Source organism: Pseudonaja textilis, chromosome 1 (assembly GCF_049901715.1).
Source record: "Pseudonaja textilis isolate UNSWEBS1 chromosome 1, rPseTex1.2, whole genome shotgun sequence".
Lineage (NCBI taxonomy): Eukaryota > Metazoa > Chordata > Lepidosauria > Squamata > Elapidae > Pseudonaja > Pseudonaja textilis.
This window is the reverse complement of record NC_141990.1, coordinates 325,147,351-325,175,095: the sequence shown is the minus strand read 5'-3', so window position 1 is coordinate 325,175,095 and position 27,745 is coordinate 325,147,351. Positions and strand designations below refer to the sequence as shown.

The 27,745-nt window shown below is 40.6% G+C and overlaps 1 protein-coding gene across 4 annotated transcripts in view; it reads right to left on the bottom strand.

Moving 5' to 3' along the window:
* The window catches only part of CRTC1 (CREB regulated transcription coactivator 1), a 91,199-nt gene that overhangs the window by 22,151 nt on the left and 41,303 nt on the right, over positions 1-27,745 (bottom strand). For all 4 annotated transcript variants that reach the window (XM_026699050.2, XM_026699052.2, XM_026699049.2 and 1 more), the window contains exons 2-9: positions 12,438-12,554; positions 11,690-11,827; positions 11,072-11,133; positions 7,424-7,518; positions 5,226-5,311; positions 4,347-4,390; positions 1,705-1,925; positions 279-415 (exon numbers count right to left, since the gene is read on the bottom strand). In XM_026699050.2, coding sequence (XP_026554835.2) covers positions 279-415; positions 1,705-1,925; positions 4,347-4,390; positions 5,226-5,311; positions 7,424-7,518; positions 11,072-11,133; positions 11,690-11,827; positions 12,438-12,554 — 900 coding nt within the window. The remainder of the gene's footprint in view (positions 1-278; positions 416-1,704; positions 1,926-4,346; positions 4,391-5,225; positions 5,312-7,423; positions 7,519-11,071; positions 11,134-11,689; positions 11,828-12,437; positions 12,555-27,745) is intronic.

Here is a 27,745-nt window from a genome sequence, read left to right as displayed (position 1 = left end):
CAGATTGCCCATCGTGGTTTGGCATGCCACCTAGATGTGGCTAAATAACCTCAATCGAAGGGACAATGTGGCATTATAACTGGTTTATCCTTCCCAAAACCACCAAATCTACAGTTGAAAGGAAAATTACAAATTCAAGCAACATTATTATCAGAGTTGCTATACTGGCCAAGGTTCCCAGTTTGGATCGTTCATTACGGATTGGGTCTACGATGTTATTATGCAACAGTGTTCAAGCCTACCCGCCCACCCCCTCCCCGTAGAATTCCCTCTTGTACCTGAGTAATTGGTGAAAGAGGTGAAAGCGTAGGAGACACTTGCTGGGATTGGCTTCTCCTTGAATCTGTGTTCAGTGAGAGGGGACTGACGGTTGGCTGCCGGTGTTGCTGGGAAGAGGCTGACGTTGTTGTCATTCCTGTCTCCAACAGAGAAAATTAGCAGGAGCAGTCAGATTTCAGAGGGATTTGCCAGGAGGATTTTCAAAACTACAGGTAGTCTTCGATTTACAATAGTTCATTTAGTGACCATTCAAAGTTACAACAGCACTAAATAAGTGACTTATGATCGTTTTTCACGCTTATGACCACTCCCCTGGTCATCTGATCAAAATTCAGGTGCTTGGCAACCAGTTCATACTTATGACAGTTGCAGTGTCCTGGGATCATGCGATCCCCTTTTGTGACCTTCTGACAAGCAACGTCAGTGTGGAAGCCAGATTCACTTAACAACTGTGGCAAGAAAATTCATAAGTGGAACAAAATTCTCTTAACAAACGTCCCGCTTAGCAACAGAAATTTTGGGCTCAATTGTTGTTGAAAGTCGAGAGCTACCTCTGTTCTTATGGGGCAGAGTCAGAATACTATTAATATTTCTATCACATCTTTTCTCACAAAACAGGCTGAAAAACAGCTTTTGAAAATGTCATCGGGATCAAATTGAATCAACTGTTTCAAAGGAAGGAGGACCTGAGTTTTGCTCCTCCTCCCATCTCTAGAGACACTTGATTAGTGAGATGAACAGCATATACATTTTATAAATCAATAAAATGACTCTTCCCCAAACTTGTACCCTCCAGATCTGCTGTGCATTAAAATATCAATGATTATCAGGCAGCATGCTGAATAAGACATCACAGTCAAACAAATCTGGATGGTTTCAGGCTGGGAGTGGGTCTAAGTATTTAATATTAGGTATCTTTGTGTTTTGAGTTATTTATAAAAATAAAAAAGATGGGATAAAGAAAATCTAAAGCAAACTGCCCCCAACCCTAACACAGGTAGTCCTGAACTTACAATCAGAATTGGGACCAGAATTTCTGTTGCTATGCAAACTGGTGGTTAAGTGTGTTGTGCCAGATTTTACAACCTTTTTGCCACTGTTGTTAAGCGAATCACTGCAGTTAAGTGAATCCTACTTGCCTCCTTGATTGCGCTTGTCAAACACCTGCTGGGAAAGTTGCAAATGAGGACTGCCTGATCCCAGGATTCTGCAGCTGGTGTAAATACATGCCAGGTTGCCATGTGCCCAAATTTTGTGAGGCTGCTGCAATGGTTATAAGTATGAGGGACCCGTTGTAGTCACTTTTTTTTCAGTCCAGTCGTCACTAAGAAAACAGTCCTGCCTGGCTGAAAATAAATAACATGGACAAGACTGCAAGAAGATGTCGTGCTAGAATGCATTTGTACGTGCCTGCAAACACCTTACCCTGATTGGCTGTGCTGATCCCCATGTGCGTCAGATTGGCAGTGAGGTTCCCGGTGCTGTTGGAACTGCTCAAGGAGGGAAAAGTGGACTCTTCTGGGTCTAGCGGTGTTGGGAGAGGAGAGGGGAAGTGGATATTTGTCAGGTCTGGCAGTGAGCCCCCGGTGTTGTGAGCCGCAGGGATAAGGGCAGTAGTGTTTTCTTGGTCAGCTGATGGAAAGATGCTGCATTTATGACAAAGACAAGAGAAAAGGATACTTTGTTAAATGTAGGCCAAGGCCTACTGATTTATTGGAATTCACAGAAGTAAACAGGGCGATTGTGGAGATTCTCAGGTCATCCAGGTCATGCTTGTCCTAAAGGTGCTTTTTTCTTCTTCCAAGTGGCAACTGGACTTTCTTGTTTTTCTTTGAAGACGTTTCACTTCTCATCCAAGAAGCTTCTTCAGCTCTGACTGGATGGTGGGGAATGGAAGGATATATACTCCTTGCAGACAGCTGGTCATTTGTACCCTTTTAGAAAATTGTCAAAAAATTAACCTCCACGTGGCCTTAATGACTCGCTAAAAGAATGCAAATGACCAGCTGTCTCCAAGGAGTATAAATCCTTCCATTCTTCACCATCTGGTCCAGGAGTCACCAACCTTTTGGACCTCAGGGACCACCAAACTCATAATTTTAGATCCCGGGGACCACTAACCGGTTCTGTGGGTGTGGCCTAATTTGTGAGTATGGCTTGGTGGTCATGTGACTGGCTGGGCATGGCTTGTAGGTAAATATTATAAATATTTATATAAATATTGAATTTTTTATTAAAAAAAGAACAATTTTACCCAAAATCAGGCAAAGCAGGCAGGCAGATTGAGTTGCTCACAGAATCACAGATTCATTCAGAGATCCATTATCTGCCATCGGCTAGCTCAGTCTGTCACATAAAATTTGCTTGTAAGCAAACTCATAAAATTTGCTAGCAAGCAAACTCACAAAATTAACTAACACACCATATATGTAAATATTGAATTTATTTAAAAAGCAACTTTTATCCAAAATCAGGCAAAGCAGGCAGGCAGATTGAGTTGCTCACAGAATCATTCAGTGATCTATCTATCTGCCATCAGCTACCCGAGTCTGTCACATATACTTTGCTTGCCGAGAGTCTGCACTGAATAGAAACTTCAGTCCTAAGAGAGGTTCGGCTGTGCTTAAAAGCAGAGCTGAAGATCTAAAGACTAGCTAGAAAGCAAGAAATCCAACCATTTCCTGCTTCCTAGCTAATCTAAACCTCCCAGCATAGCAGAAAAGCTGATGGTCGGAAACAGGAAAAATAGCAATTTAGCAGGCAAGTTTACCGGGTAAGGAGTGAGTGGGCAGGGAGGGTTTCTGCGGGCCATGTGGGTGGCGCAGCCTTGTGTTCCTGCGCAGCCTGGATCAATTGCTTTGGAGGGGTGCTCTGGGGGTGAGATTTCTCTGCGGCCCACTCAAATTTTCTCATGGCCACCAGTTGGCCGCGGCCCACCAGTTGGTGACCACTGCTCTAAGTGGTTTAGAGAATCAGCATATTGCTCCTCAGCAATCTGGGTCCTCATTTTACCCACCGTGGAAGGATGGATGGTTGAGTGAACCTTGAGTCTGGTGAGATTCAAACTGCCAAACTACTGACAGCCGGCAGTCAACAGAAGTAGCCTGAAGTACTACCTTCTAATCGCTGCACCACCACAACTCTTAAAACAAGAAAATCTAATTGTCTCTTGGGAAAAAAAGGCACCTTTGGGATAAACAGGGTGATGATTCCTGCCTGGAATCCGGATCATGACAATTTAATCTACTGCATCCTCCTTTCTTGCAAAAAGTAAGGATTTTCTTCAATGCAGCACTTATAAACAACCACCATCGTAACAGAAGTTAGCTATCTAATACAATGGAGTCTAAATAGATAGGTATTTAAAATAATTTTCTAGAAAATGATAATTATTTTTAAAGATTTATCAAAAAAATGTAATCAAGCTAAGTACCTATTATAGAAATTGGAGGGTTTCTACAAACAAGATCTGCCCTGAATACAATTTAAAACCCAGATCATATTTACCCCATTAAGAAGAGTCTAGATTTTTTTTTTTTGGGGGGAGTAGCCGAAACTCCCATCAAGTAAAATGTTCTGAATTTCTGTTCAGCTGAACTTCTGGGCCACAATCACTTATTTCAGGTTTGAAATAAAGCAACGTTCCTATTTTTGTGCGTGTCCCTAATGTCAAATCTTTTCTCTATCACAATAAGCCACAATGTTTGACTTGAATTATAGAGAGCTGTATTAAGTGTGAATTGTTTGATACAACTACAATCCCCAACTTTATTTAATAGGGAGCGTGACTTGCAATAACATCAAAAACCGTGGTTTGTTATTTCAGGCATTGCAGAAAATGTGCTAAGCCAGATATAAAAAAGGCATGATCTTGCTTTGCTATTCTTGCTATTCCTTATTGAACTGCAACTACTAAAATTATTGCAAGCCATTACATTGGGCTTTTCAATTATTCCACTCTACTAAAAACACATACACACCAAAGGACACAGATTTGTTTTCACAAAATGATGATGCTGATTTCATATTTACCCAGAAAGCAAATATACCCTTCCCCTTAAACATACTTGATTCCTGGAACTTCACAAGATTTAGGCCTTGAGGATCCTGTCTGAAAGAGAACAGAGAAGAGTAGGTCAGCATGAGACACTCAGCTGCAAAAACAAACAAAAGGTCATTATATCAAAGAAGAGAAGTCAAGCTCCTTCCCATCTGGACCAACCCAGGCAGCTGTACTGCAACTGCACTTATTTACTGATGGAAAAAATGTCTCTATGGAAGAACTGGGAGATTCTCCTAGTCCACCTTTTCCAACTAACAACCAATGCTGTCAGGTGCAAGGATCCAGGACAATGCCGTTAGCTGATCGGAGAAGTTTCTTTATTGCTGCTCGCCTATTTACAAGAATCTCACCAAACTGATTTCACTCTCTTGAGAACAACCAGATAAGCACTCCGAGGATTTAGACGGGTGAGAGAGTGGGGAAGGGTTTCTGTCACTTCCTCCCTTGCAGGAATTGGAAGCTAACCAGTCCCTTGACTCCACCCTCCACTTCAGCTGCCAATTCTGCCACACATGCCTTCACATGAATGGAGAGTGCGGTGGATTATAAAAATCATATTTTTGGGGAGCTGGGATGTGAAAGAGGGGGATTTCTATGTTGCCCCCTCTCCCTTGAGAAACCAAGCATGACAGAAAACCAAATTGTTGGAATATGCTATAATCGGTTACACAAAATCCCATTTCTGGCTGCTTGAAAATTAGATTAAAAAGCATTTACAGAATTTCAGCCCTGGTTTATACACCAAACATACTATTCACTTTAAAGTCTGAAATAGCTCCTTTCACTTCTGTGTATGTGCTGTATTCCAAGAAGAAAGCTTTACTATCTCTGACAGTTCAATGGTGTCTGTAGCTCATATACTCCACAAAATTAGTGCCAGTACCTTCTTAGCATCCCATCCTTGTTTTGAAAGATTTTTCTCTGTCTCTGATGCATCTTCCTCCATGCCTGGAACCGTCAGTAATAAGACTATAGTGTGAGAAAGAATATATCAGCCAAGTGTGCTCTGAAAATGCCTGGGAAAGAGGAGAAGTGAGTAGAAAGGATTCTTTGTAGGGCTATCCCATCTCTTTTGTTCTCTATGAGCTCTCTTAACTTTATAGTTCTTGTGCACGCTAAAAATGGAGGCAGGCTGTGTCCCTCACATCACCTCCTCAGTTTCTGATCCCAATATTGAAGGGAGGGAAGAAAAGGGATTCCCCCATCATTCGAATAAAAGAAGAAGCTTGAGCGCTCTGCTTTTATTAGGAAACATTTTCTTCACAATCAAGCAAATGTGAAATAAAAATCCTTTTAGAAGGACAGTGAGGGCAAAACTCAGAGAAGGCTTGTGTGCCTGTATACAGTCCCTCCACTCTTCAAAGCTCATGTGAAGCAAGTGGACAGTTGTGAAGGGCTACAGGGGGGAGGGAAGAAGACCAAGATTTGAAGATCAATTCACTCTTATCAGGAAAGTAAAGGCCGCTGTTACTCAGGTAGAGTTACATTCAGCAGAGGGCATTTTTCAAAGATCATACACAGCTCAGTGACAAAACTTCTGGCATCTTCAATTTAGAAAAAACACACCAAGTCGTCCAGAACGGCTGCTACTTGTCAGCAAGAAACAAGTAGTAGGCCAAATCCAACTTTAATACTAACTTGGTGTGTGAAGTTCAGATATGATGGACACTAGATTACCTATATCAGGGGTCGCCAACCTTTTGGACCTCAGGGACCACCAAACTCATAATTTTAGATCCCAGGGACCACTGACCGGTTCTGTGGGTGTGGCATAATTTGTGGGTATGGCTTGGTGGTCATGTGACTGGCTGGGCATGGCTTGTAGGTAAATATTATAAATATTTATATAAATATTGAATTTTTTATTAAAAAAAGAACAACGTCTACCTAAAATCAGGCAAAGCAGGCAGGCAGACTGAGTTGCTCACAGAATCACAGATTCATTCAGAGATCTATTATCTGCCATCGGCTAGCTCAGTCTGTCATATAAAATTTGCTTGCTAGCAAGCAAACTCACAAAATTAACTCACAACACGCCATGCATGTAAATATTGAATTTTTTATTAAAAAAGAACCACTTTTACCCAAAATCAGGCAAAGCAGGCAGATTGAGTTGCTCACAGAATCATTCAATGAACTATCTATCTGCCATCGGCTAGCTCAGTCTCTAAAATTTGCTTGCCATGAGTCTGCACTGAATTTGCTTACAAGCAAACCTTCAGTCCTAAGGGAGGTTCGGCTGTGCTGAGCCGAAGAGCTAAAGACTAGCTAGAAAGCAAGAAATCCAACCATTTCCTGCTTCCTAGCTAATCTAAATCTCCTGGCACAGCAGAACAGATGATAGTCGGAAAAAGGAAAAATAGCAATTTAGCAGGCAAGTTTACCAGGTAAGGAGTGAATGGGCGGGGAGGGTTCCCGCGGGCCATAGGGGAGGGGCAGCCTTGTGTTACTGCACAGCCTGGATTAATTGCATTGTGGGGGTGCTCTGGGGGTGAAATTTCTCTGTGGCCCACCAAAAAATTTTCACGGCCCACCAGTGGGCCACGGCCCATCGGTTAGCAACTGCTGACCTATAACATTGTATGACTCTTGAGAAATAGCTGAAAGTTCAGAGTTGTACTCTTAAATGCTGATCCTCTCAGCATATCCCTGAAAGTCAGATGAATATAAGAAGTTGCCTTGGACTTGATCACATTACTAGTAGTCCACCTAGTAATTTGAATTACTCTATTTATTTATTTGATTTATTTGGAGATTCAAGAATTTGGGGGATGGGAGAGGAACCCAACTATTATTTGTCATGATTTGTTATGATACATTATCTTTGTTTCGTATGAATATGAGCCTTAGCATACTTTCCAGTATTTTCAGAGAGTCCATTTCTAATTCCTCTTCAGGATCAAATACATAAACAGCCAAAATAACTTCAGCTTTTGGATGACATTTTTCCAATGTGAAATTTCACAATCTTCTCTGCATCTCTCTAATTCTTCCCCCCACCCACCTCTAACAAAGTTTACAAGCAAATTTGCAGCTTTTTTTTCACAACTCCTGGATTGTGCTTGCTTTTTTTTTAATCACCTCTTTTTTGCTGCATATCCTGTGACCCAGCTGAGAAAGGCTCTGTCTGAGTGGGGGTCATTGTGCTCTGGTGTAGGGCAGAATCAGAATTGGTCCTAGTGACAAAGGGGAAGAAAACTGTTAAAATACTAGCCAAGTATCTGACGCATTTGCAATGCATACATTTTTTACCAAAGGCAAATATTTAGCTCTGGAGCTGCTAAGTATTCCATATATTCCATAATATACTCTGCCTTGGATAGCGTTTATAGCCATGGTTCTTTATGAACTGATATCCAAGCATAATGCAAGTGATGGTGAACTACTGGAATACCTAAAAGGGCTGTTTTCACCTTCATGAGCACAGCAAGCCATTCAAACTGACTGCAGAGATCTGTTCTAAACTCATAGCAGCTAAAGTAAAGTCAGTGTATGCAGGTATATGTGTGTAGAGACATTACCCCGCCAACGAAAGTGTGTAGAGTCAAGGCATGGTTTTCCCAGTTACAATGTATGGCTGTGAAAGTTGGACCGTAAGGAAGGCTGAGCGTCAAAAAATTCAGGCCTGTGAACTATGGTGCTGGTGAAGACTCCTGCGAGTCCCTTGGACTGCAAGGTGATCAAACCGGTCAGTCCTAGAGGAGATCAACTCTGACTGTTCTTTAGAAGGCTGGATCCTGAAGATGAAACTCTTGGCCATCTAATGAGAAGGAAGGACTCATTGGAGAAGAGCCTAATGCTGGGAACGATTGAGGGCAAAAGAAGAAGAATAAGGTTGCTGAATGGAGTCACTGAAGCAGTCAGCGTGATGTTAAATGGATTCCGGAAGATGATAGAGGACAGGAAAGCCTGGAGGAATATTGTCCGTGGGGTCATGATGGGTCAGACATGACTTTGCAACTAACAACAACATGTGTGTGTATATATATAGCATGTAGGTATGTGTGCACATGTGTGTATACCATGTAGGTGTGTGTGTGTGTTTGTATGTGCATAGTGTGTTCACAGAAAAAGGTGACAATAAAAGTTATCTTATTTCTATTGTGAAACATATATGTCAGCAATACTAGGTGAATTTATGTGATTATGTCTTCTATAACTATCCCCATCTTGATTGCAACCCTCTTCCTTAAAATATCTGACTCTTTCTTGCCATCAACATTCAAAATGTTGCTCCTTACTTCTACAATTGTATGTACATTGAGATCAGAGTACTGACCAAAGACCACGGTCATACATATGAGGCTACCCTTCTACTGGTATCACCAGTAATGTAATTTCTGAAGTTCTATTCCTTGCCTTCTAGAAAAAAAAAGCAGATTGCAATTTGGAAGCCATTTCTGTTTTTGTCTGTCTTAGAAATGTTTAAGGACTCTCTCTAAATATGTGAAGGATTGCAATGAAAAAGATAGAGCAATCTCCACTGCTTCAGAGGGTGGAATTAGGTGGGGGGACCTTGCTGGGAAGAAATTTAAGGGAGGATCTTAAGCCAGGGAAATATTTAAACATCAGGGAAATGCTACTGAAGCTGGAGGGTTTTCCTGCTAGAGATATTTCAACTGAGGCTATTTTGAAGACATGGAAGATGAATCCTGGACTGCAGAATTTGCATGGAGTACTGGACTGAATTAGATGTCCTCCGCGATTATTCAACTTATGGTCAACATGTGGCCACTAGTATTTAAACAGAGAGCAAAGCCCATTTCCTTCTAGCACTGAAGATGTTACCTAGTTAAGCAATGAAACATCTGCAAGAAAACAACAAACTCAGTGAGCACCAAGGACCCCACTGTGGTCAATCTGTCCTACCTCTGGAATGCTTTGGAATGTTTTCCCCATATTATATATCAGGGAAACCAAATGTTCAGAGAGAGATTAATTTCCTAGGCTTTTAAAATTATTTCATTCTGCCGCTGTGGTTTTTAATTTGTTTTGTTAATGTTGTTTTGACTATGTGAAGTATTTATACTAATTGTTACCTGCCTTAGAAGTAGTGAGGAGAAACCAATTTTCATGAATATGCAGATAAATTTAAAATACTAGATTGAACCATTTCAGATACACTTTAGGTGTCATTAGGAAGGACTGCCCACATTTCAAACCCAGATTTAATTCTGGCTACTGTGGTAGTAAACCATTAATAATCCTAACCTGGGTTCTTATTTAATGCCATGCCTCATTTAAGCTCTTGGTAAATTTAATCAAATAAGATATGGTCCAGGATTCACAGTCTACTAGCTTTTAAAATTTTTACTAGACACCTGCATAACTGGATAGAAGCATTCCTGCCAAACAGACAACAAATGGTCAAAATTGGGAGCGTCCTATCAAATTCTGAACCTGTCAACAGTGGGGTCCCCCAAGGCAGTGTTCTAGGACCAACTCTCTTCATACTCTATATAAATGACCTCTGTGATCATATCAAGAGCAACTGCGTTCTCTTTGCTGATGATGTAAAGTTATTCAACACCACAGACAATACTGCTAGACCTTGACTATGTATCAGAATGGTCAAACAAATGGCAACCTCAAATCTCAATAAATAAATGCTCTGTCCTACATATTGGCAAAAAAATTATCAGAAAATAAAATACAGGCTGAATAGTCAAGACCTTGTTGATGATCCAAACTCTGTCAAGGATCTTGGAGTACTCATCTCTAATTACCTAAGTGCTAGAGCCCACTGTAACTACATAGCCAAAAAGGCATTTAAGAGTTGTTAACCTAATCTTACGCAGCTTTTTCTCTGGTAATATCACACTACTAACTAGAGCATACAAAACATTTGCTAGACCAATACTCGAATACAGTTCATCAGTCTGGAACCCACATTACATATCTGATATTAACACAGTTGAGAAAGTCCAGAAATATTTCACAAGAAGAGTTCACCACTCCTCTACTTGTTACGGAATACCTTATGCCACCAGACTCGAAATTCTAGACCTGGAAAATTCTAGACCTGGAAAATCTAGAACTACGCTGCCTTTGGTCCGATCTAAGTATAGTATATAAAATCATAAATTGCAATGTCCTACCTGTCAACGAATACTTCAGCTTCAACCATAACAATACAAGAGCAAACGATAGATACAAATTCAAGGTTAATTGCACCAAACTTGATTGCAGGAAATACAACTTCAGCAACAGAGTGGTCAATGTCTGGAATACTCTACCTGACTCTGTGGTTTTTTTCCCCAAACCCCCAAAACCTTAACCTTAGACTGTCTACTATTGACCTCACCCCTTTCCTAAGAGGTCTGTAGCATAAGCGCACCAACGTGCCTACCGTACTGTTTCTTTTATTTTTTTATTTTTCTTATATGTATCCATGTATTCATAACTATGTTTTTACTTATACCTATTATCTTGTAAGCAATTGACAAAAATAAATAAATAAAATAAATAAATAGTTAAACACACAGGCATATACTTGAACAGTTAAGCTAATGATTATAATTGTTTTGTCAAACATTTTTATCCGAATTACATGTCTGCCCCTCTCAATGAGTGAATCTGGTTGGCTGCATAAATTGGATAGGTAAATAAATATTTCTTGGATGTTATGATATATAATATATTCTTTTCTGGGTGAAAAATACACTTTTAGAGATTGCTGTGTGAACTGAAAAGTTAGATTTTTGTATTTCAAAATTATCGTATACATACCTTCTCCAGCTTGTATCTGAAGGAGGAGACAGATAGACAGTACCATATGGACAGCTGTCCACGTAAATCAGTCAGTCAAGGGAAAAATGTTTTTTAGACGTGTCTTTCCCTCAAGAATTCTTTAAAAAAAAAAACAACACCACACCTTTTGCCCTATTAGTTCTCTTCTTTTGGAAACAAATAATGACTTGTTGTTAGTGTGACGCCATTATTTTTCCAGGACTGCTGTGTTCTCTTCGTGATCCCAACCAGTCAGGATCACATAAAACAATGATATATAACCAAACAGAAACAGTCAGGTGACAACACTGCAGATTCAGCTAGAGCAAAGCTACTTGACTCTATTTATATGCCCATTAAAAGCATAAAAGGCTGATTAAAGAACAAGTGCCTTGAAATTCAGGCTTATTTAGCCAAGGGATTGTTTCGAAATAACAGAAGTCTGTACTTCATCCTCCCCAGCTTAATTTAATCACTCTATTTTAAAGAGGAGTGGGAAAAGCGTTTTGTCATCACCATTTTACAACCCTCGCTCATCTAATAAAAATCATCTACAGATCTAAGAACGTTCCTGCTTACCCCGTCCTACTCATGCCATTTTATCAAATCAAAGGATATCTGTCTGCCATGTTTATCCACAGAGAGAGGGCGCCGGTGTGGTGAGCCAAGGCGATTCCTATCACGATATACCCTGTCTACCAGCCCATGGTGTCGAGTTGTCCTACTGGTGTCCAACCCAGATGGCTGAAAGGGAGTCTAAAGAAAAGACAAGAGAAAGAGCTTAAAACATAACCTACTGGATGTCCCACCACAGGATCCGGCTGCTGGAGCGTGAAACCTCTATTTTCTCAAAAGATTTAATATTTAGACACACATACAGGTAGTCTGTGATTTACAACAGTTCATTTACTGACCATTTGAAGTTGCAAGGACACCGAAAAAAATGACTTACAACCGTTTTTCATACTTATGACCGTTGTGGCATCCCCATGGTCATGTGATCAAAAATCAGACGCATGGCACCCGATTCATGCATATGATAGTTGCAGTGTCCCAGGGTCATCTGATCACTTTTTGCGACTTTCTGACAAGCAAAATCAATGGAAAGCCAGATTCACTTAAGGGTGTTACTAGGTTAACACTTGTAGTGATTCGCTTAACATCTGTGGCAAGAAAGGTGGTAAAATGGGACAAAGCTCACTTAACAACGGTCTCATTTAGCAACACAAATTTTGGGCTCATTGTGGTCGTAAATCGAGGACTACCTTGTAATTTATAGAGACACATTTAACTTTTGGTACAGGTCACAGACACTGGTTTCTAATGTTCCCGTCATTCTTCTGAGCAGAGCTGGTATAAAATTCACCTGGAAGGACATGTCCATCGCACTGCTGCCAATCTGATTGACGTTTGGCAAGGATCCTCCATAGTACTGGCCACGGGTCTGCCCCAACTGCAAATACTGGGTTTTCTGCAGCTGTAACTAGAAAACACAAAATGGAGAGATTAAGTGAGAGAAAAGGAGTGTTCTCATGCTAGTTAGGAAGAGATAACCGAAAGCTTCCTGTTAAATTTTCAGTAGATGGAGACTGAGTGCTGAGCATAATGAATGTGCAAGATTGAGCAAGGTTCAGGTTCAATTCCAGGCTGTCAGAGATACAGCTATCAAGACTGGCAAGCTAAGGTACTAACAAAGAGACTTGGAATAAAGCAGCTTATTATTTTTTATTGCTATTTGCCATTTTTACCCTGGTTGTTTCTTGTAAGTTGCCAAAATTCACTGTAAGGATTCCGGCACTTAACCCCATTTAAATCATAAGTCTCGAGCCAAACTTCCAAAGCTTCAAAAGGATTTATTGGGAGTTAAAAGGTCCAGCATTGCCTGGGTGTAGCCGACTCTGAGACACATTATTCGTTGTCACCCTTGACCCTGGTTTTCCCCCCACCCCCTGGGTATATCATAATTCATATTCTCCAATGGGAAACATCCATAGCCAAGAGTCATCAAACATGCTCTCCAGTTAGAATTTTGCAAGGCAGAAACTTCGGTCACCTAGTTACTATCTTTGAAAACATTTATGGAATGCAGTTTTGGTTTGCAAGCTGCCGCGCTGCTCCCCCCTCCCTTTCTGTTGGCAATTCTAAAAAGACCATAGAAATATTTTATGAGTTGACACACTGTTCAAATTGGGCAGTCCTGTAAATTCTTTAAAACAAACAAGCAAACCAAAAAGATGTTTAGAGTTGGAAAGTGGAGAAATGGGTGAAAAAAACTCAATCTTATCACTGGTTCAAAGCTGAAACATACACAACCAGACATAGACACACACACACACACACCACCTTGAACTGTTTTTTGCAATAATTTAAACATATACTACAGCACATATGCTTTGCATTACGGATATGCAAGAAATATAAAATGCATTTTGTGTTAAACCCAGAATAAACCCATGTGCCTTGGAAGTCCTGCTGACTGGCTGTGGAGGGATCACAAAATTATTTAGGGGGGCGGGTGAAGGCAGTGAGTGAGTCTCAAAAGCAGGGGCGGGCAACTATGGCAACTGTGGACTTCAACTGCCAGAGATGCCTGACCGAGTATGGTTGGTTCAAGAATTTTGAGAGTTGAAGTCCACAGATCGTAAAGTTGCCATAGCTGTCCACCCTGCTCAAAAGGCATATTGTCAAGAAAATATCGTCACCCTACAGATCCTAGGAGAATTGTATTCACACCTCTAGAACCTCATGGGAGAATAACACATCTCTTTTTAGGTTTCCTTTTCATTTTAATCCTAGAAAACATGCACATAGTACATTGTATCTGAGAAGACTTTTTTTTTGGGGGGGGGGATTCCCCTTCTTAACAGCACCCATCTGGTAATAAGCAAAAACTGCCTCTTGATGCAGCTTCCTTGCAATAGACACAGCTATGGTTGCCAAGCTTCTCTGTCTTATACACAAAAACTCTTATCTCACTCTTGCTATACAACTCTTCCCACCCAAACAATGGGGTGTTTGTTTTTTTTAAAAAGAATATTCAGGATTATGGTATTGAGAACCATCTTTCAAAAATTTAGATTTTCTCAAAATTCAACGTGAACGTAAAGATCCCAAAGATCTACTGCAGTGCTCTCAAAAGCCAAAATAAATCTGTTTTTAATGAGCCTTTAAGAACAGTAAGAGTAGGAGGAAGATGGAAAAACAATGTTCCTTTGATTTCAAATAATTCCACCACTTTCTTTTCTTCCTTTTATCTTCTCTCTCTCTTTCTCTCTTATGATGCCTGGATTATTTCTTAAGCCATCAACAATCTATCATACCAAAATGGATTTCGGGCTAATTGCTATCCCCATTATCTTGAAACATTACAGATTTTCACTCACTTTTTTCATTGTAATAGCATACAGGTAATGCTCAACTTGCAACAGTTCATTTAGTAAGTGTTTGAAGTTACATCATCGCTGAAAAAAAGTGACTTATGCCTGTTTTTCACATTTACGACCACTGTAGCTTCCCCATGGTCGTGTGTTCAAAATTCAGACCCTTGGCAACTGATTCATATTTATGACGGCTGCAATGTGCTCCGGTCATGAGATCATCTTTTAAAACCTTTTGACAAGCAAGACTGGAAAGCCAGATTTACTTACAAATCATGTTACTAACTTTACAACTGCAGTGATTCACTTAATAATTGTGGCAAGAAAGGTCATAAAATGGGGCAAAATTCACTTAACAAATGCCTCACTTAACAACAGAAATTTTGGGCTCAATTATGGCTGTAAGTTGAGGACTACCTGTATTTGTCAGCACCCAGATCTCTATCAAGAGTTCAGTACAAGGGTCTTCAAACTAGACAACTTTAAGACTTGTGGACTTCAACTCCCAGAATTCCTCCTCCAGTCATGTTAGCTCAGGAATTCTGGGAGTCTTAAACTTGCCAAGGTTGAGGACCCTTGGTTTAGTATAAGGCATAAAGGATCCCCTTCCTCAAACCTTTTAACAACTATTTTATTATAACAAGTCTTGGTTATACAACTGACATTACTTTCTTTCACACACACAGTCCCATCCGAGAACCAAGTACCTGAAAAATTTCACCGATAGACAGAACCTAGCCTGTGCCCTTATTTTAATAACATTACAGTGCATAGGGTCAATAAAATAAAATATTTCAATCTATGTGCCTCAACTTTTCATTTCCTAATTTAGTATAAGTGATGCAGCAAAATCACCTGCATTTTAAAGCAGTCATTTTAATTACCACTTTAAGGTACATGAAAATACATAAAACCACCTTTTTAAAAAAGTAGAACACCTGCTTGAAAGACAGCATTTTTCTTCCCATGAACCATCAGACCTTCCATGGTGAACAAGGCGCAGGTGGTGGCTTAGCGGAGAATATAATCCACCCCTTATTCTGCATCTTCCCGAGCAGAAAACAAAATCTTGCAGTTCTGGAGGAAAAAAACCCTAATGGTACCTCCATCTCTTTGGTCTTATACACAAATTTGAGAATATAGAGTCAAGAGAAGGTCTTTTAACAATCCATTTAACTCCCTGAGAATGGAGCTCATTATGCTACTATTATGGCTGCCTAATTAAAGCTTCAATTGGTTTTAGTTGAGATATTTTCTCCTCTTGATGTAGGAAAAGAGAATTTCAAGGCCAGAGGCTGGCTTGGAGCTATCCATGGTTCTGGTTTTAGCTTTTGGCTCACTCTAGCCTGTTGTGATGCAAATATGTAACTTGACCCATCCTTGACTGCAGAGATTCGGGTGTTTTATTAGGTCTCTCCCTACCAAAATCTAACCTTGCCTGATGTTACTTCTATGAGCCTCAAATAACTGCAGTGGTTTATTTTTTAAAAAAAATTAAAATTCACTCAAGAATGGGATTAGCTGAATCTTTACTATGATCCAGCAAAGTAAATGAAGACTAAAGGAAGCTTGTTTGATTGTTTATTTATTAGCAATTTCTGTAATCCACCCAAAACTTGAAAGATTCTGGGTACAACAGCAAATAAACAAAAACAAAATAAAGAGTGATAACAAATATCACCAGCTGTAGATTCTATCAATCAGACCACCTAAGAACTGAAAGAGTTATTTATTTACTCAATTTATAGGCCACCTCAATCACCATAGCAACTTTTAGATAATGGGAAATCATAAATAAATTTAAAACAAGATAGTGAGAAAACAGTCACAACAGAAGTATAAAGAAACTGCATCAATGAAACAACACGATGATATCACAGTCTACCAACAGACTCTTGACAGCCTTCCTGCACTAGAATAAGTCCATAATATCATCACCTGAGGATCAAGGGTTGAGATACACAACTGAATATTGCCTGCACACTGATGCTACCTGGAGCCACACAGTCGGAGGGGCTCAGATAATGGCCCCATCCAGCTTTTGATTAGGAGCGGGGAAATGTACTGAGTCCTGAAAGCCCAACAATGCAAAGAGAGTATCTCTGGAATAGGTGGCCAACCCAGATTGGACCCCTGCAACATGATCCTAGGACAGGTATATTTGCCTTCATTTGTGAGTAAAATAACTACAGGTTACCAATAAAGGAGAATAGTTGTAGGTCAGGGCTGAAGTGATGCATTTTTGGTACTTTCTGAGCTTGGTTGTTTTCACATCCTTGTGTGACATCCTTGTGTGAGCTTAGAGAGTACCAAGTACCCCTAACTACCTGTTGTTCTTATTGGCACAATGTAGTCCCTACTATGGGCTTGTATATAAGTTTTTGCCAACAAGTCTGTTCTGCAGTCTTGCTGAAAGGACACAGATTTAATCTGTTTAATGTAACACAGTAGAAGTCATTTATACTTCTGGAGGGAGTTTTACAAAGTGGCAGAAACTATTATCCTGATCACATCCTATATACTAGAAAGGAAAGAGATCCTTAAATAAGTCCTAGATCAGCTGAATGGGCAGGAAGAGTCAGTTTTGCTTAAGTATAACCTGATGTATCCTAGTGCTTCCTTGCAGATTTTTAAGCATAACATTAAACACTCTGAATTAACTGTAAAGCAGGCTTGTCCAACCCGCGGCCCAGGGGCCACATGTGGCCCAGGTCACCTCGTAATGCGGCCCAGTGCCCACCCCAACCTTCGTGCCAGAGCCAGCAAGGAGGAGGAGGAGAGGCAGGCGCGGGGCGAGGCGAGCGCCACGCCAAGCAGTAACAGAAAAGGCGGGCGCCGTCAGAGCGCCACCTCCTGCTGTTGCCGCCCCCGCCGCCGCTTCTGCCCCCGCTGTCGCCGCCGCTGCTACTTCTGCCCCCACTGCTGCTTCCACCCCCGCTTCTGTCCCCGCCGCCGCCGCTGCTTCTGCCCCTGCCCCTGCTGCCACCGCTGCTACTTCTGCCCCCACTGCCACTGCTACTTCTGCTGCCCCCGCCCCTGCCGCTTCTGCCCCCGCTGCTGCTTCTGCCCCCGCCGCCGCTGCTGCGTCTGCCCCCGCTGCCGCTGCTGCATCTGCCCCCGCCGCCGCTGCCGCGTCTGCCCCTGCCGCCACTGCTGCTTCTGCCGCCACCACCGCTTCTGCCTTCCAGTCCTGCCGCATCCAGCCAGGCTATTTGCAGGAGGAGAGGTAGGCGCGAGGCGGGCGAGCTTTCTTCCCTCCCCCCCCACCCCCACAAAATTTGGCCGGAAAATAAACCGTGATTAAAAAACCGTGATAAAAAAAATGTGATAAAAAATAAATAATTTTTAATAAATAATTAATAATAAATAATAAAAACATCTCACTAACTTCATTTCCAAATAAATTTAATATGTTAACTATGTTTTCTATGGTTTTTTTTTTTGGATGATCAGGTATCGTTACTGTTTGTTTTTTTTATGTGCGGCCCAAACCAAATTTTCATCTTCAAATGTGGCCCAGGGAAGGTGAAAGGTTGGACACCCCTGCTGTAAAGCAATGCCTTACTCCTCAATGGATAATCCCTCCCCTGCAATCATAATAGGCTTCCCAAAGATGTGTGAAAATTTGATCCATGTACCTGGTTGCTGTCATTGATAAAAATCAGCAGCTACTATGCTGTGTTTGGGACTGCTGTTTTCTAAAAAAATAAAATAATAAACCCTAATTCTTAGATTGTAGAGAAAGGGTCATCTCTCTTGTGACCTAAAAGTCTATGGAGATTCTCAGTTGTCCAGGCCAAAGGTGCTCCCCGCCCCCCCCAAAGGCTGCTGGACTTTCTTTGTTTGTCCTTGAAGATGTTTTGTTTCTCATCCAAGAAGCTTCTTCTGAAGAACTGAAGTGAAACATCTTCACGGAAAAACAAAGAAAGTCCAGCTGCCTTTTGAAAAAAGCACCTCTGTGACCTAATGGAGACCTTTTAAGTTATACCTTATTTCATTTGCAAATGGCTAAGTTCAAACAAGATCTTAGATTTAAGTTACCATTACAGCAAATAAGGAAAAATCTTGTGGATAACAAAGGAACTATAAAGAGTGGAAAGATAAGCTCACACATAAAATTTTCAGATTATAGTAGTGTTTAAAGAGCCTCAACGGTATTCCCCCTGAGATCAGGGCAGCCCCAATCCTGCTGGGCTTTAGAAAGGCTATTAAATCCTGACTTTTCAAGAGGTGCTCGAGTTAGATATGTGATGAATTTTGTCCCTCCTTATCATTTGGAGTTTTATTTTAATGGCTTCTTAGCAGATAAGTGTAAATTGACTTTTGTTATGCATATTATTAACTTTCTTTATGGCACAGGGAATATAAGCTGTTCAGTTTATAAGTCTTGAATAAGACATAAGAAGCGCTTCAAGAAGTTTTCCAAACTATGGAAGACAGCAAGCAGAGGGGCTGAAGAGAAAGGGGAATGGGACGTAATAACCCAAGTCTCCGAAGGATAGTTCTTATACTTTGGAGATTCAGAAACGATTCCATGGCCTCTATGTTGATCACGTTTCTAGAGTCCTGGATGAAAAGCAGCTGTCAAAAGCCTCTGGGACCGAGGAAGTCATTTAACAAGATTCCTGCTTTAGTTCTAACGAGGAGAAAATCATGGAGTCATAGTGATGACTGGAATCTCCCTAATGAAAGAATGGGAATGACACACTAATCTGTAGCTGGACAGTCTGTCAACTACAGACAAAATCCATTATCTGAAAAGTAAAAAAATCTCATCACTCTGAAGCCCACTGACAAATATTCCTTTCTACTACTACTCTTCTATCCCTGTTAGAACAAAATATACTATCAGACACAACCCTGAAGACAATGCAAGGGAGAAGGAGGTATGGAAACAGTGTATTTCTCACTCTTATCTCTTGAGGAATTTGGCCCAGGAACAGAGTGAAAAATATTTGTTTGTTTATCTGGCTGTCTATCATTTATTTATCTATTTATTTATCTATCTGGAAGTTTAGAATAGAATAGAATAGAATAGAATAGAATAGAATAGAATAGAATAGAATAGAATAGAATAGAATAGAATTCTTTATTGGCCAAGTGTGATTGGACACACAAGGAATTTGTCTTTGGTGCATATGCTCTCAGTGTACATAAAAAGAAAAAAAAATACATTCATCAAGTATCATAGAACATTAGTGATAGTCATAGGTTACTAAATAAGCAATCAAATCATACTAGGAAACAAATAAAACAATATAAATTGTAGAGATATAAGCAAAAAGGATATAGTCATAACTGGGAGGAGGTAGGTAATAGGAAGGATGATAAGAATAATAGTAATACATTCTTAGTAAATAATTTGACAGTTCTATGGGAATTAATTGTTTAGCAGAGTGATGGCCTTTAGGAAAAACACAGTCTGTGTGTCTACAGTAGTTGTTCTGGTTTGCAATGCTCTATAGTGTCATTTAGAGGGTAGGAGTTGAAACAGTTTATGTCCAGGATGTGAGGGGTCTGTAGATATTTTCACAGCCCTCTTTTTGACTCGTGCAGTATACAGGTCCTCGATGGAAGGCAGGTTGGTAGCAATTGTTTTTTCTGCAGTTCTAATTGTCTGTTGAGGTCTGTGTCTGTCTTGTTGGGTTGCAGAGCAAAACCAAACAGTTATAGAGATGCAGATTGTAGACTCAATAATTCCTCTGTAGAACTGAATCTGCAGCTCCTTGGGCAGTTAGAGCTTTCTGAATTGGCGCAGAAAGAACATTCTTTGATGACGTTTTTTATGTTAGGTGTCCATTTTAAGTCTTGAAATATAATAGAACCTAGAAACTTGAAGGTCTCTATTGTTGATACTGTATTGTCTAGTACCGTGCTGGAGAACCTATGGCAAGCGTGCCACAAGTGGAACACAGAGCCATTTGTGTTGGCACGCATCCGCAGGCAAACTTACCTCACTGCGCATGCGCACGCCTCACAGCTGATTTTTTTCTGATTGGTTTGAGGCCTTTTTTGGCCTCCCAAAGGCTTGAAAAAAGCCTCTGCGAGGCTTCTCAGGCCAAATTATAGGCCCGTTTCATCACTTCCTGTAATACCGGAAGTGATGAAACGGGCCTATAATTTGGCCTGAGAAGCCTCGCAGAGGCTTTTTTCAAGCCTTTGGGAGGCCAAAAAAGGCCTCAAACCAACTGAAAAATCAGCTGTGAGGCGCAGTGCAGGTAAGGGGGTGGGGATTGCACATGCATGCGCAGGGGGCGTGGGGAGGGGGGATGCACATTGTATTCTGGGTGCTGGCACGTGAATACGGGCGTGCTGGCGCGCTCGTGATTTTTGGCACAGGAGTCCAAAAAGGTTAGCCATCACTGGTCTAGTATTATAAGAGGGGGTAGTATAGGAGGCTTTTTCCTAAAATCTACCACCATTTCCATGGTTTTGAGTGTGTTTAGTTCAAGATTTTTCTGGTTGCACCACAAGGCTAGTTGTTCAACCTCCCGTCTGTTTGCAGATGCATCATCTCAAATGAGATCAATCACTGTTGTATCATCTGCAAACTTCAGTACTTTAACAGAGGAATCTTTTGAGATGTAGTCATTGGTATATAGACGGAAGAGAAGTTTTCTAAAAAAAAATTAAGAAGAGATTGGACAACCATTTTTCTAAAATGGTATAGGATTTCCTGCCTAAGCAAGGGGTTGGACTAGAAGACTTCCAAAGTTCCTTCCAATTCTGTTATTTTATTTTATTTTTATTCTGTTCTATTCTGTTCTGTTCTATTCTATTCTTCTGTTCTATTCTATTTGCAGAAAAACAGGATGAATTAGAAGTTTAAATGCAAGAAAACAAAATATGACTGAGTAGACATTAGTGAAACCTTATGTAATAAAGTTTACGAGTGGAATACAAGATCTGAAGGATATGAAAAGAATAATTCTCCCACACACGAAGAATCACTCAGAGACCACCAAATAACTAGGCATATTTATTTACTTAATAGATTTGTATCATTGCCCAATTCCAAAAAGATACAACCTCAGGCTGTGTACAGGAATAAAAGCAAAATTACAATACACAATAGAGAGGCAATGCAAAAGCCACAAGATACACCGTTAGTAAGGCACACCAACATATATTACACAATGAGCTTATCTAACCTCCTGTTAGTCAGGCTAACAAGGTCAAGGTCAGCCAAATCTCAGTCCACAATAATAGCAGCCCACAAACTGTGAAAATCCCTCTAAAGCATCTTAAGCAAAGAAACTCAAAGATCCAACTTTGTTTTTCAAGGCCATGCTTATTCCATGACTTGGAACTTAAAATGTTGTGAAGAAAGATGGCATTTTTGTATTCCAGGAATAGCAAAAAGAATAATCCTTCAGAGGTGAAAAGATATAACAGACTGGTTTTTAAAAACATGTTATCTAACAATTTTTGACAAAATTATATATCCTGTCAATCAGAAAATTTTACAATATTTTTCTCTCTGAAGAAAAAATACTGGAAAGCTTGGTGAATACTGAGAGTTTAGTTTCCTTTTCTGAAGATGTATAAAATCAATTGAACTTAGAATATATCTATAATTATAGTATTTTTGTCTTTTTTATGTTTTTATTTGTTGCACTCTGCTGTTGTTTTTTTCCTTTTTGAGTGGTGAGTGGTTCATTTTTGTTTTATGTATATTGTTAAAAAAATGAATCTCTCACATAATGAAATAAAATTGTGGGAGGAAAAAAAGTGCCAAGGATCCAACACAAAGACAGAAGAATAATTATTTATAACTTATGCAAGAAGTGGGAAAGTCACTACTATATTTAAACAGAATACATAGCTATGAATATCAGTTGGCTTATGACGAAAATTCTTTGATTTCACAAACACAGATAAATTCAACCAAGAAATGGTAATCATTTTTGATTAACCCAAATCAAAAAATGCAAGAGAATTCCTGGAAGCCTAATGTTTTAGTAGATTAGCCAATAATATCATGAGCATAAACCTGGTCTGTCTATAAATTATTACAAAAGCAAACAAAGACAAAGGAAGAAGCAAGCAAGAGGATTTCTTCCTTATCGCACACTCAGCAATAGATAAGCAAGAACAAATACAACAGGCAGGAACCATCCAGGATGAAACAATGCAACCAGTCGAGCTGGGTAGGCCAATCGGAAATAGGCGCAAAAACTAAAACAACCCAGATCCAAACAGGTAAAACATTCTGTCACACATAAAAAGCCAGCTATCGCTACTTTCTTCTGCCAAAGCATTGGCAATGTTCCCTACTCTGGCAATTATGTTTTTGCAGGATTGTCTATGGAGATTCTCAATCATCCAGGTCATGGTTATCCCAAAGGTGCTTTTTCAAGAGGCAACTGGGTTTTCTTTGTTTTTCCTTGAAGTTGTTTTGCTTCTCATTGAAGAAGCTTCTTCAGTTCTGACTGAATGGTGGAGAATGCAGGGATTACCCATTTTGACAAGGGGTTCTGAATAGCAAACAACATTAAGAGAAAAAAACCAAACAATTACACCAAGAAGTACAGAAATTAAAAATACACAACACCTGAGGAAATGTGATAACCAGTGACTGCTTACACAGCAAGATATTAATCTCTTCACATGCTCAGGGACTCAGGCCCAAGCACATCCACCGCTAGGCCAAACTGAGGAAGGACACTGTCAAATTGAAGTGTCGAGAGGAAAGCAATCAAACTGACAAGGGCTCTGAAGAAGGGGAAAATCAGAAACCTTATGGGAATGGTTGCTGACAGCGGGTATATTTAATCCGAAGAAGAAAAGATTGTGGGCAGACATGTCCAAAGGCTACTGCAGAATGTAGAATTTAGCAGAAATGGAAGAAAATACTACAATGTATTTGCCACACAATTACTAAAATTGAAAAAGAAGTCCCAGTCAACACAGTTCATCAACTGCGATGGTGTAATGTTTAGCATGCAACTTCACTGAAAAACGATCATAAGTCATCTTTTTCCGAAATGTTGTGGGATGATATTATGATCCAATTTGCATGCAGAAAAACTCAGCTTATCTTCTTAGCATCTGCAGTTAACAGGCTCTTAAGTATAATAGGAAAGATCTCACATTCCCCCCTCTTCAGAGAACCAAACATTGAAACTACTACCATGTTTCCCTGAAAATAAGACCCAGTCTTATACATTTTTGCCTGCCAAAAGAAACACCGGGTCTAATTTTGGGGGGAAGTCTTACCCGTTTACCTTAGGACCACCGCAGCCAGGCTTCCCGTGCCTTGACAGCTGCTGTTCTGCTGACTTCTTCTGTGGCTGCTTGCGGCAGGAGGCCATGTGGCACGTCGCCTCTGTGCACTGCCCATGACAAGAGGCCACATGGCACGTCGGTGCCGCCACTTGCAGCACGTCGCGCCATTGCATGAGCGAGCGGCAGCACTGGCGCGGCACGTGGCGTCCTGCTGTAAGCAAACGTGCATGGCACGTGCTATCCTGCCATAAGCTGTGGCACTGGCGCAATGATCCAAAGTCAAAACTCACTTAACAAATGTTTCACTTAGCAACATAAATTTTGGGGTCAATTGTGATTGTAAGTTGAAGATTGCCTGTATAGTATTTTACCGGAGAAATCTCCGTTGGTTTTTAAACGATCATTCTCATTCAGTCATCTTACTCATGGTGCAGATATTAACAGGCAAGCCATATCAGTCAGTCTTCTTGAACTCAAAAGATGTTGCTTCTGAATAGACTTCATCTAGGATGGATAGGGATGTAATTTGGAGTGGGAGAAAAAAGAATTGGGAAATAGAGAAAATAATTTCCCAATTGTTTTTTCTCCCACTCCAAATTACATCCCTCCCTTTTAAGAGTTCTATTACTGTTAATTACTCGGAGAACACTGACTTGCCAGTAACTTATCAACAGAATTTGAGCACATCAATCCTAGAATCAACAAAACGAAATGGTAAAACCTGGAAGCACCATTTTAGAGTAAAAAAGAGATAGCCATATTCTTCTCTGAACTTGGACAAAATTTAGATGGACTTTGACTTTACACTCATTCCTGTTTTTCTTCCTGCAATAAACATCTATCCTAGAGGGGGTCTTTTGTGATTCTTGTTATGACCAGCAGATGATTTTGCCAGGTAGGCAAAATGCTTTATCCCATCAGGTGAGTGGGAAATGTACTTCATTCAAATACAGGTAGTCCTCAACTTACAACTATTCATTCAGTGAGTGAAACGGCACTAAAAAAAGTGACTTACTCCAGTCCTCACACTTAATGACCATCACAGCGTCCTCACAGTCACATGATCAAAATCTGGTTGCTTGGCAACCAGCGTATGTGACAGTTGCAGTATCCCGTGGTGATGTGTGATTGCCATTCGGAGCAGTGGCAACCTTTTGGACACCAGGGACCGGTTCCGTGGAAAAAAAGTTTTTCCGTGGCCCAAAGGGGGCGTGGTTTCAAATGCTGCCTGCATCCCATGGATGGTTTCTGGCATGCCACAGATCAGTGCTGGTCCATGGACCAGGGGTTGAGGACCCCTGATTTAGAGAATACAGAATAAGAGCTGGAAGGGACTTTGAAGGTCTTCTAATCCAACCTCCTTCTCAAGCAAGAGACCCTCAACTATTTGTGACCATCCCAGTTGGCTTCAGAAAAGTATAAAGTCAATGGGAAAAGCCAGATTCACTTAATTACAACGATTCATTTAAGAATGGTTCACTTAATAACTGTGGGGGGGAAAGGTTGTAAAATCAGGCATGACTCACTTACCAACTACCTTGCTTAAGTAGCAGAAATCCTGGTCATCATTAGGGTTGTTAAGTCAAGGATTACCTGTACTGAAGCTTCAGATGTCACATTTTACATAGAAGTCCTTTGATTATGCAACACAGTATTTTTAAAAAAAAGTTCTAAAAGCAGCTGCACACAAGCTACTTCACCAAGAATTGCATATGAAATATCTCCTCCTACCCGTTTCAAGCAAAGATTGAGAAATGTTCAAACTGCTTTTATATTATTAATGCATAAAAATAAGAGCGATGCAGGCTGCTGAAAGCCAGCAGCAGCAGATTCAGATCCAAGCATTTTGTCAATCAGCTGACAGGCCACCCTGCCAGCTTGAATCCCGAACCTAATGAGGTAATTGTGGTGCGCTCCCCATCCCAAAACAAACAGAAGGCTCTGTCCTTTTCATTGACTCACCACACTGCATGTCTGATCTGCTAAGGATAAGGCGTCGAAGAGGACCTCGTGGGCGGACAAGAAAAATTGCCTTGTATCAGACCAAGGTCCACCCACTCAAACATTCTGCTTTCTAAAGCAGAGCAGATGCCTCTGGAAAGCTTGCAAGTAGAGCCATAAAGGCTACCCAGTTTGCTGGGGCTGGACATCTGGTGCTCCTTGATTTGGAGAAAAAAAGCCTGGTTTACGGTAATGTTTTTCTTTAACTAGAGTTACGCAATTCCCCCCCCCCCCATTGCTTTATACTGGAAAAGAAAAATGGGCAGATTGAGCCTCACACAGCTTAACATGTTTGGAACAACAGGGGAGGGGGAATCCAAATTCCCAATTGGAGAGGTGAGGTGGGGCAAACTGGAAATTGCATAGCCTGCACACACACACACACACACACACACACACACACACACGCCCACACATACACCAGTTTCTAAGAAATATCTTTATTAGATGTCTCAAAGTTGCTTTTTCAAAAGGCAAAAGGAAAAAAGGGTTTTTTTCCTTGAGGAAAAAGACGACGTTTCACTTTTCATCCAAGAAGCTTTCCAGATAGAGAGGACCATTGGTTTGAAAGAGGGGTAAAATGGGCCATTTATGTTAACATTGAGCAGCCCCCTCTCAACAGAGGGGGGGGGATAAGACACCCCCTATCAGCTGTCTACAATGTAGTCCTTTCAGCAGTTCCAAGAAGATGCCATTCCCATTCCCACTCTGATACAGCTGATGTCAACTGTCCAGCTGGCGAATCCAGAAAAAAAGGAATTCCTGGGGCATTATTTTACCAAGAGTATAAAACTTTACTGAATAAACCACATTGATATATAGAAAAAGCAGAACCAGCTCTGGGTTTTCTACTTAAAAGCAAGCATATTTAATTCCCCCTTTTCCCTACAGGCCACCCACAGTCCAAAACGTCCACCAATCACTCCTGTTCATTTTGTTATGGGAAACAGCCAGCCGACCCGGGACATCTGCTCGGTGTGCCCTTGAGATGCCAGCAGTGTCCCACTGTGCCAACAGATGCTTGAACACCATTCTCCCTCTCTTGCACTCCATCCATCCCTCTCCCTGTTATTGTCAAGCTACGAATGAAGGAAAAATATAGGTGAAAGTGCGAATCAGTCTTGATAGGTGACCCTAAAGGCACAGATAAACCCCCAAGTGACCTCAAGAGCTCTCAGGGAGAGTTCTAACGATCAGATGACCGCAAACAAATATGATCCTTCCAACACCCTCCCCCTCCAATCCTGTCACAACTAATCCTTCCATAGCCCCCATCGTCCTGCCAGAACCGATAAAGCTTCTTGGATGAGAAGCGAAACGTCTTCTTTTTCTTCTCCATTTGCAGTCCATAGTCATGTGATTCATTGTCTAACTTCTGTGACAGTTTCCCAGCCAGTCTCACAATACCTTGCTCCCATCCCTTAGCAGCCATTTATAAGAGAAAGGGAAGGGAAGGGAAAGGAAAGGGAAGGGGAAGATTTCCAAAGCTCCCTGCCAGATTCCCACTAGGAAGTTGACACAAAGTCAGAAGCTGTTCCTACTTTCACTGCTTTTTTTGCCCATTGTTGGTCCTTCTGTTTCTCTGTTTAGTTTAGGAAATACAGCTTGCTGGGTTTTTTTTAACAAAGTATCTGATCATCTCCTATTTCTACTGGTCACTATTTCCCCTTGCATAACATTTTAGATAATTTCTACCTAGCAGAACATGTTATAGTGCACTTTGTAAAACACAAGTCTGGAACTTAAGTACACTTTTTGTTGAATTTCCAGCATCTCTGGAACTAGCAGTTGGTACTGTTATTGGTTGTAGTGTGGAAAACAGCAAGTTAGCCATCTGGCCTTAAAATATTATTCAGTGATAATTTATGACATACAGCAATAAAACTTATATTTTATTCACTTACAAGTGTTTAAGTAGGACCTGCTTGTTTGTTAGTTTTTGAATAGCAAATTATGATTCAAGACTTATTTTAAAAAACTAGGTATAGAAATAACTCCCAGATATATAGTTCTATTTTCTATATGTCTCATTGGGTAAATTTTATATAGAAAGTAACACTTGAGTGTT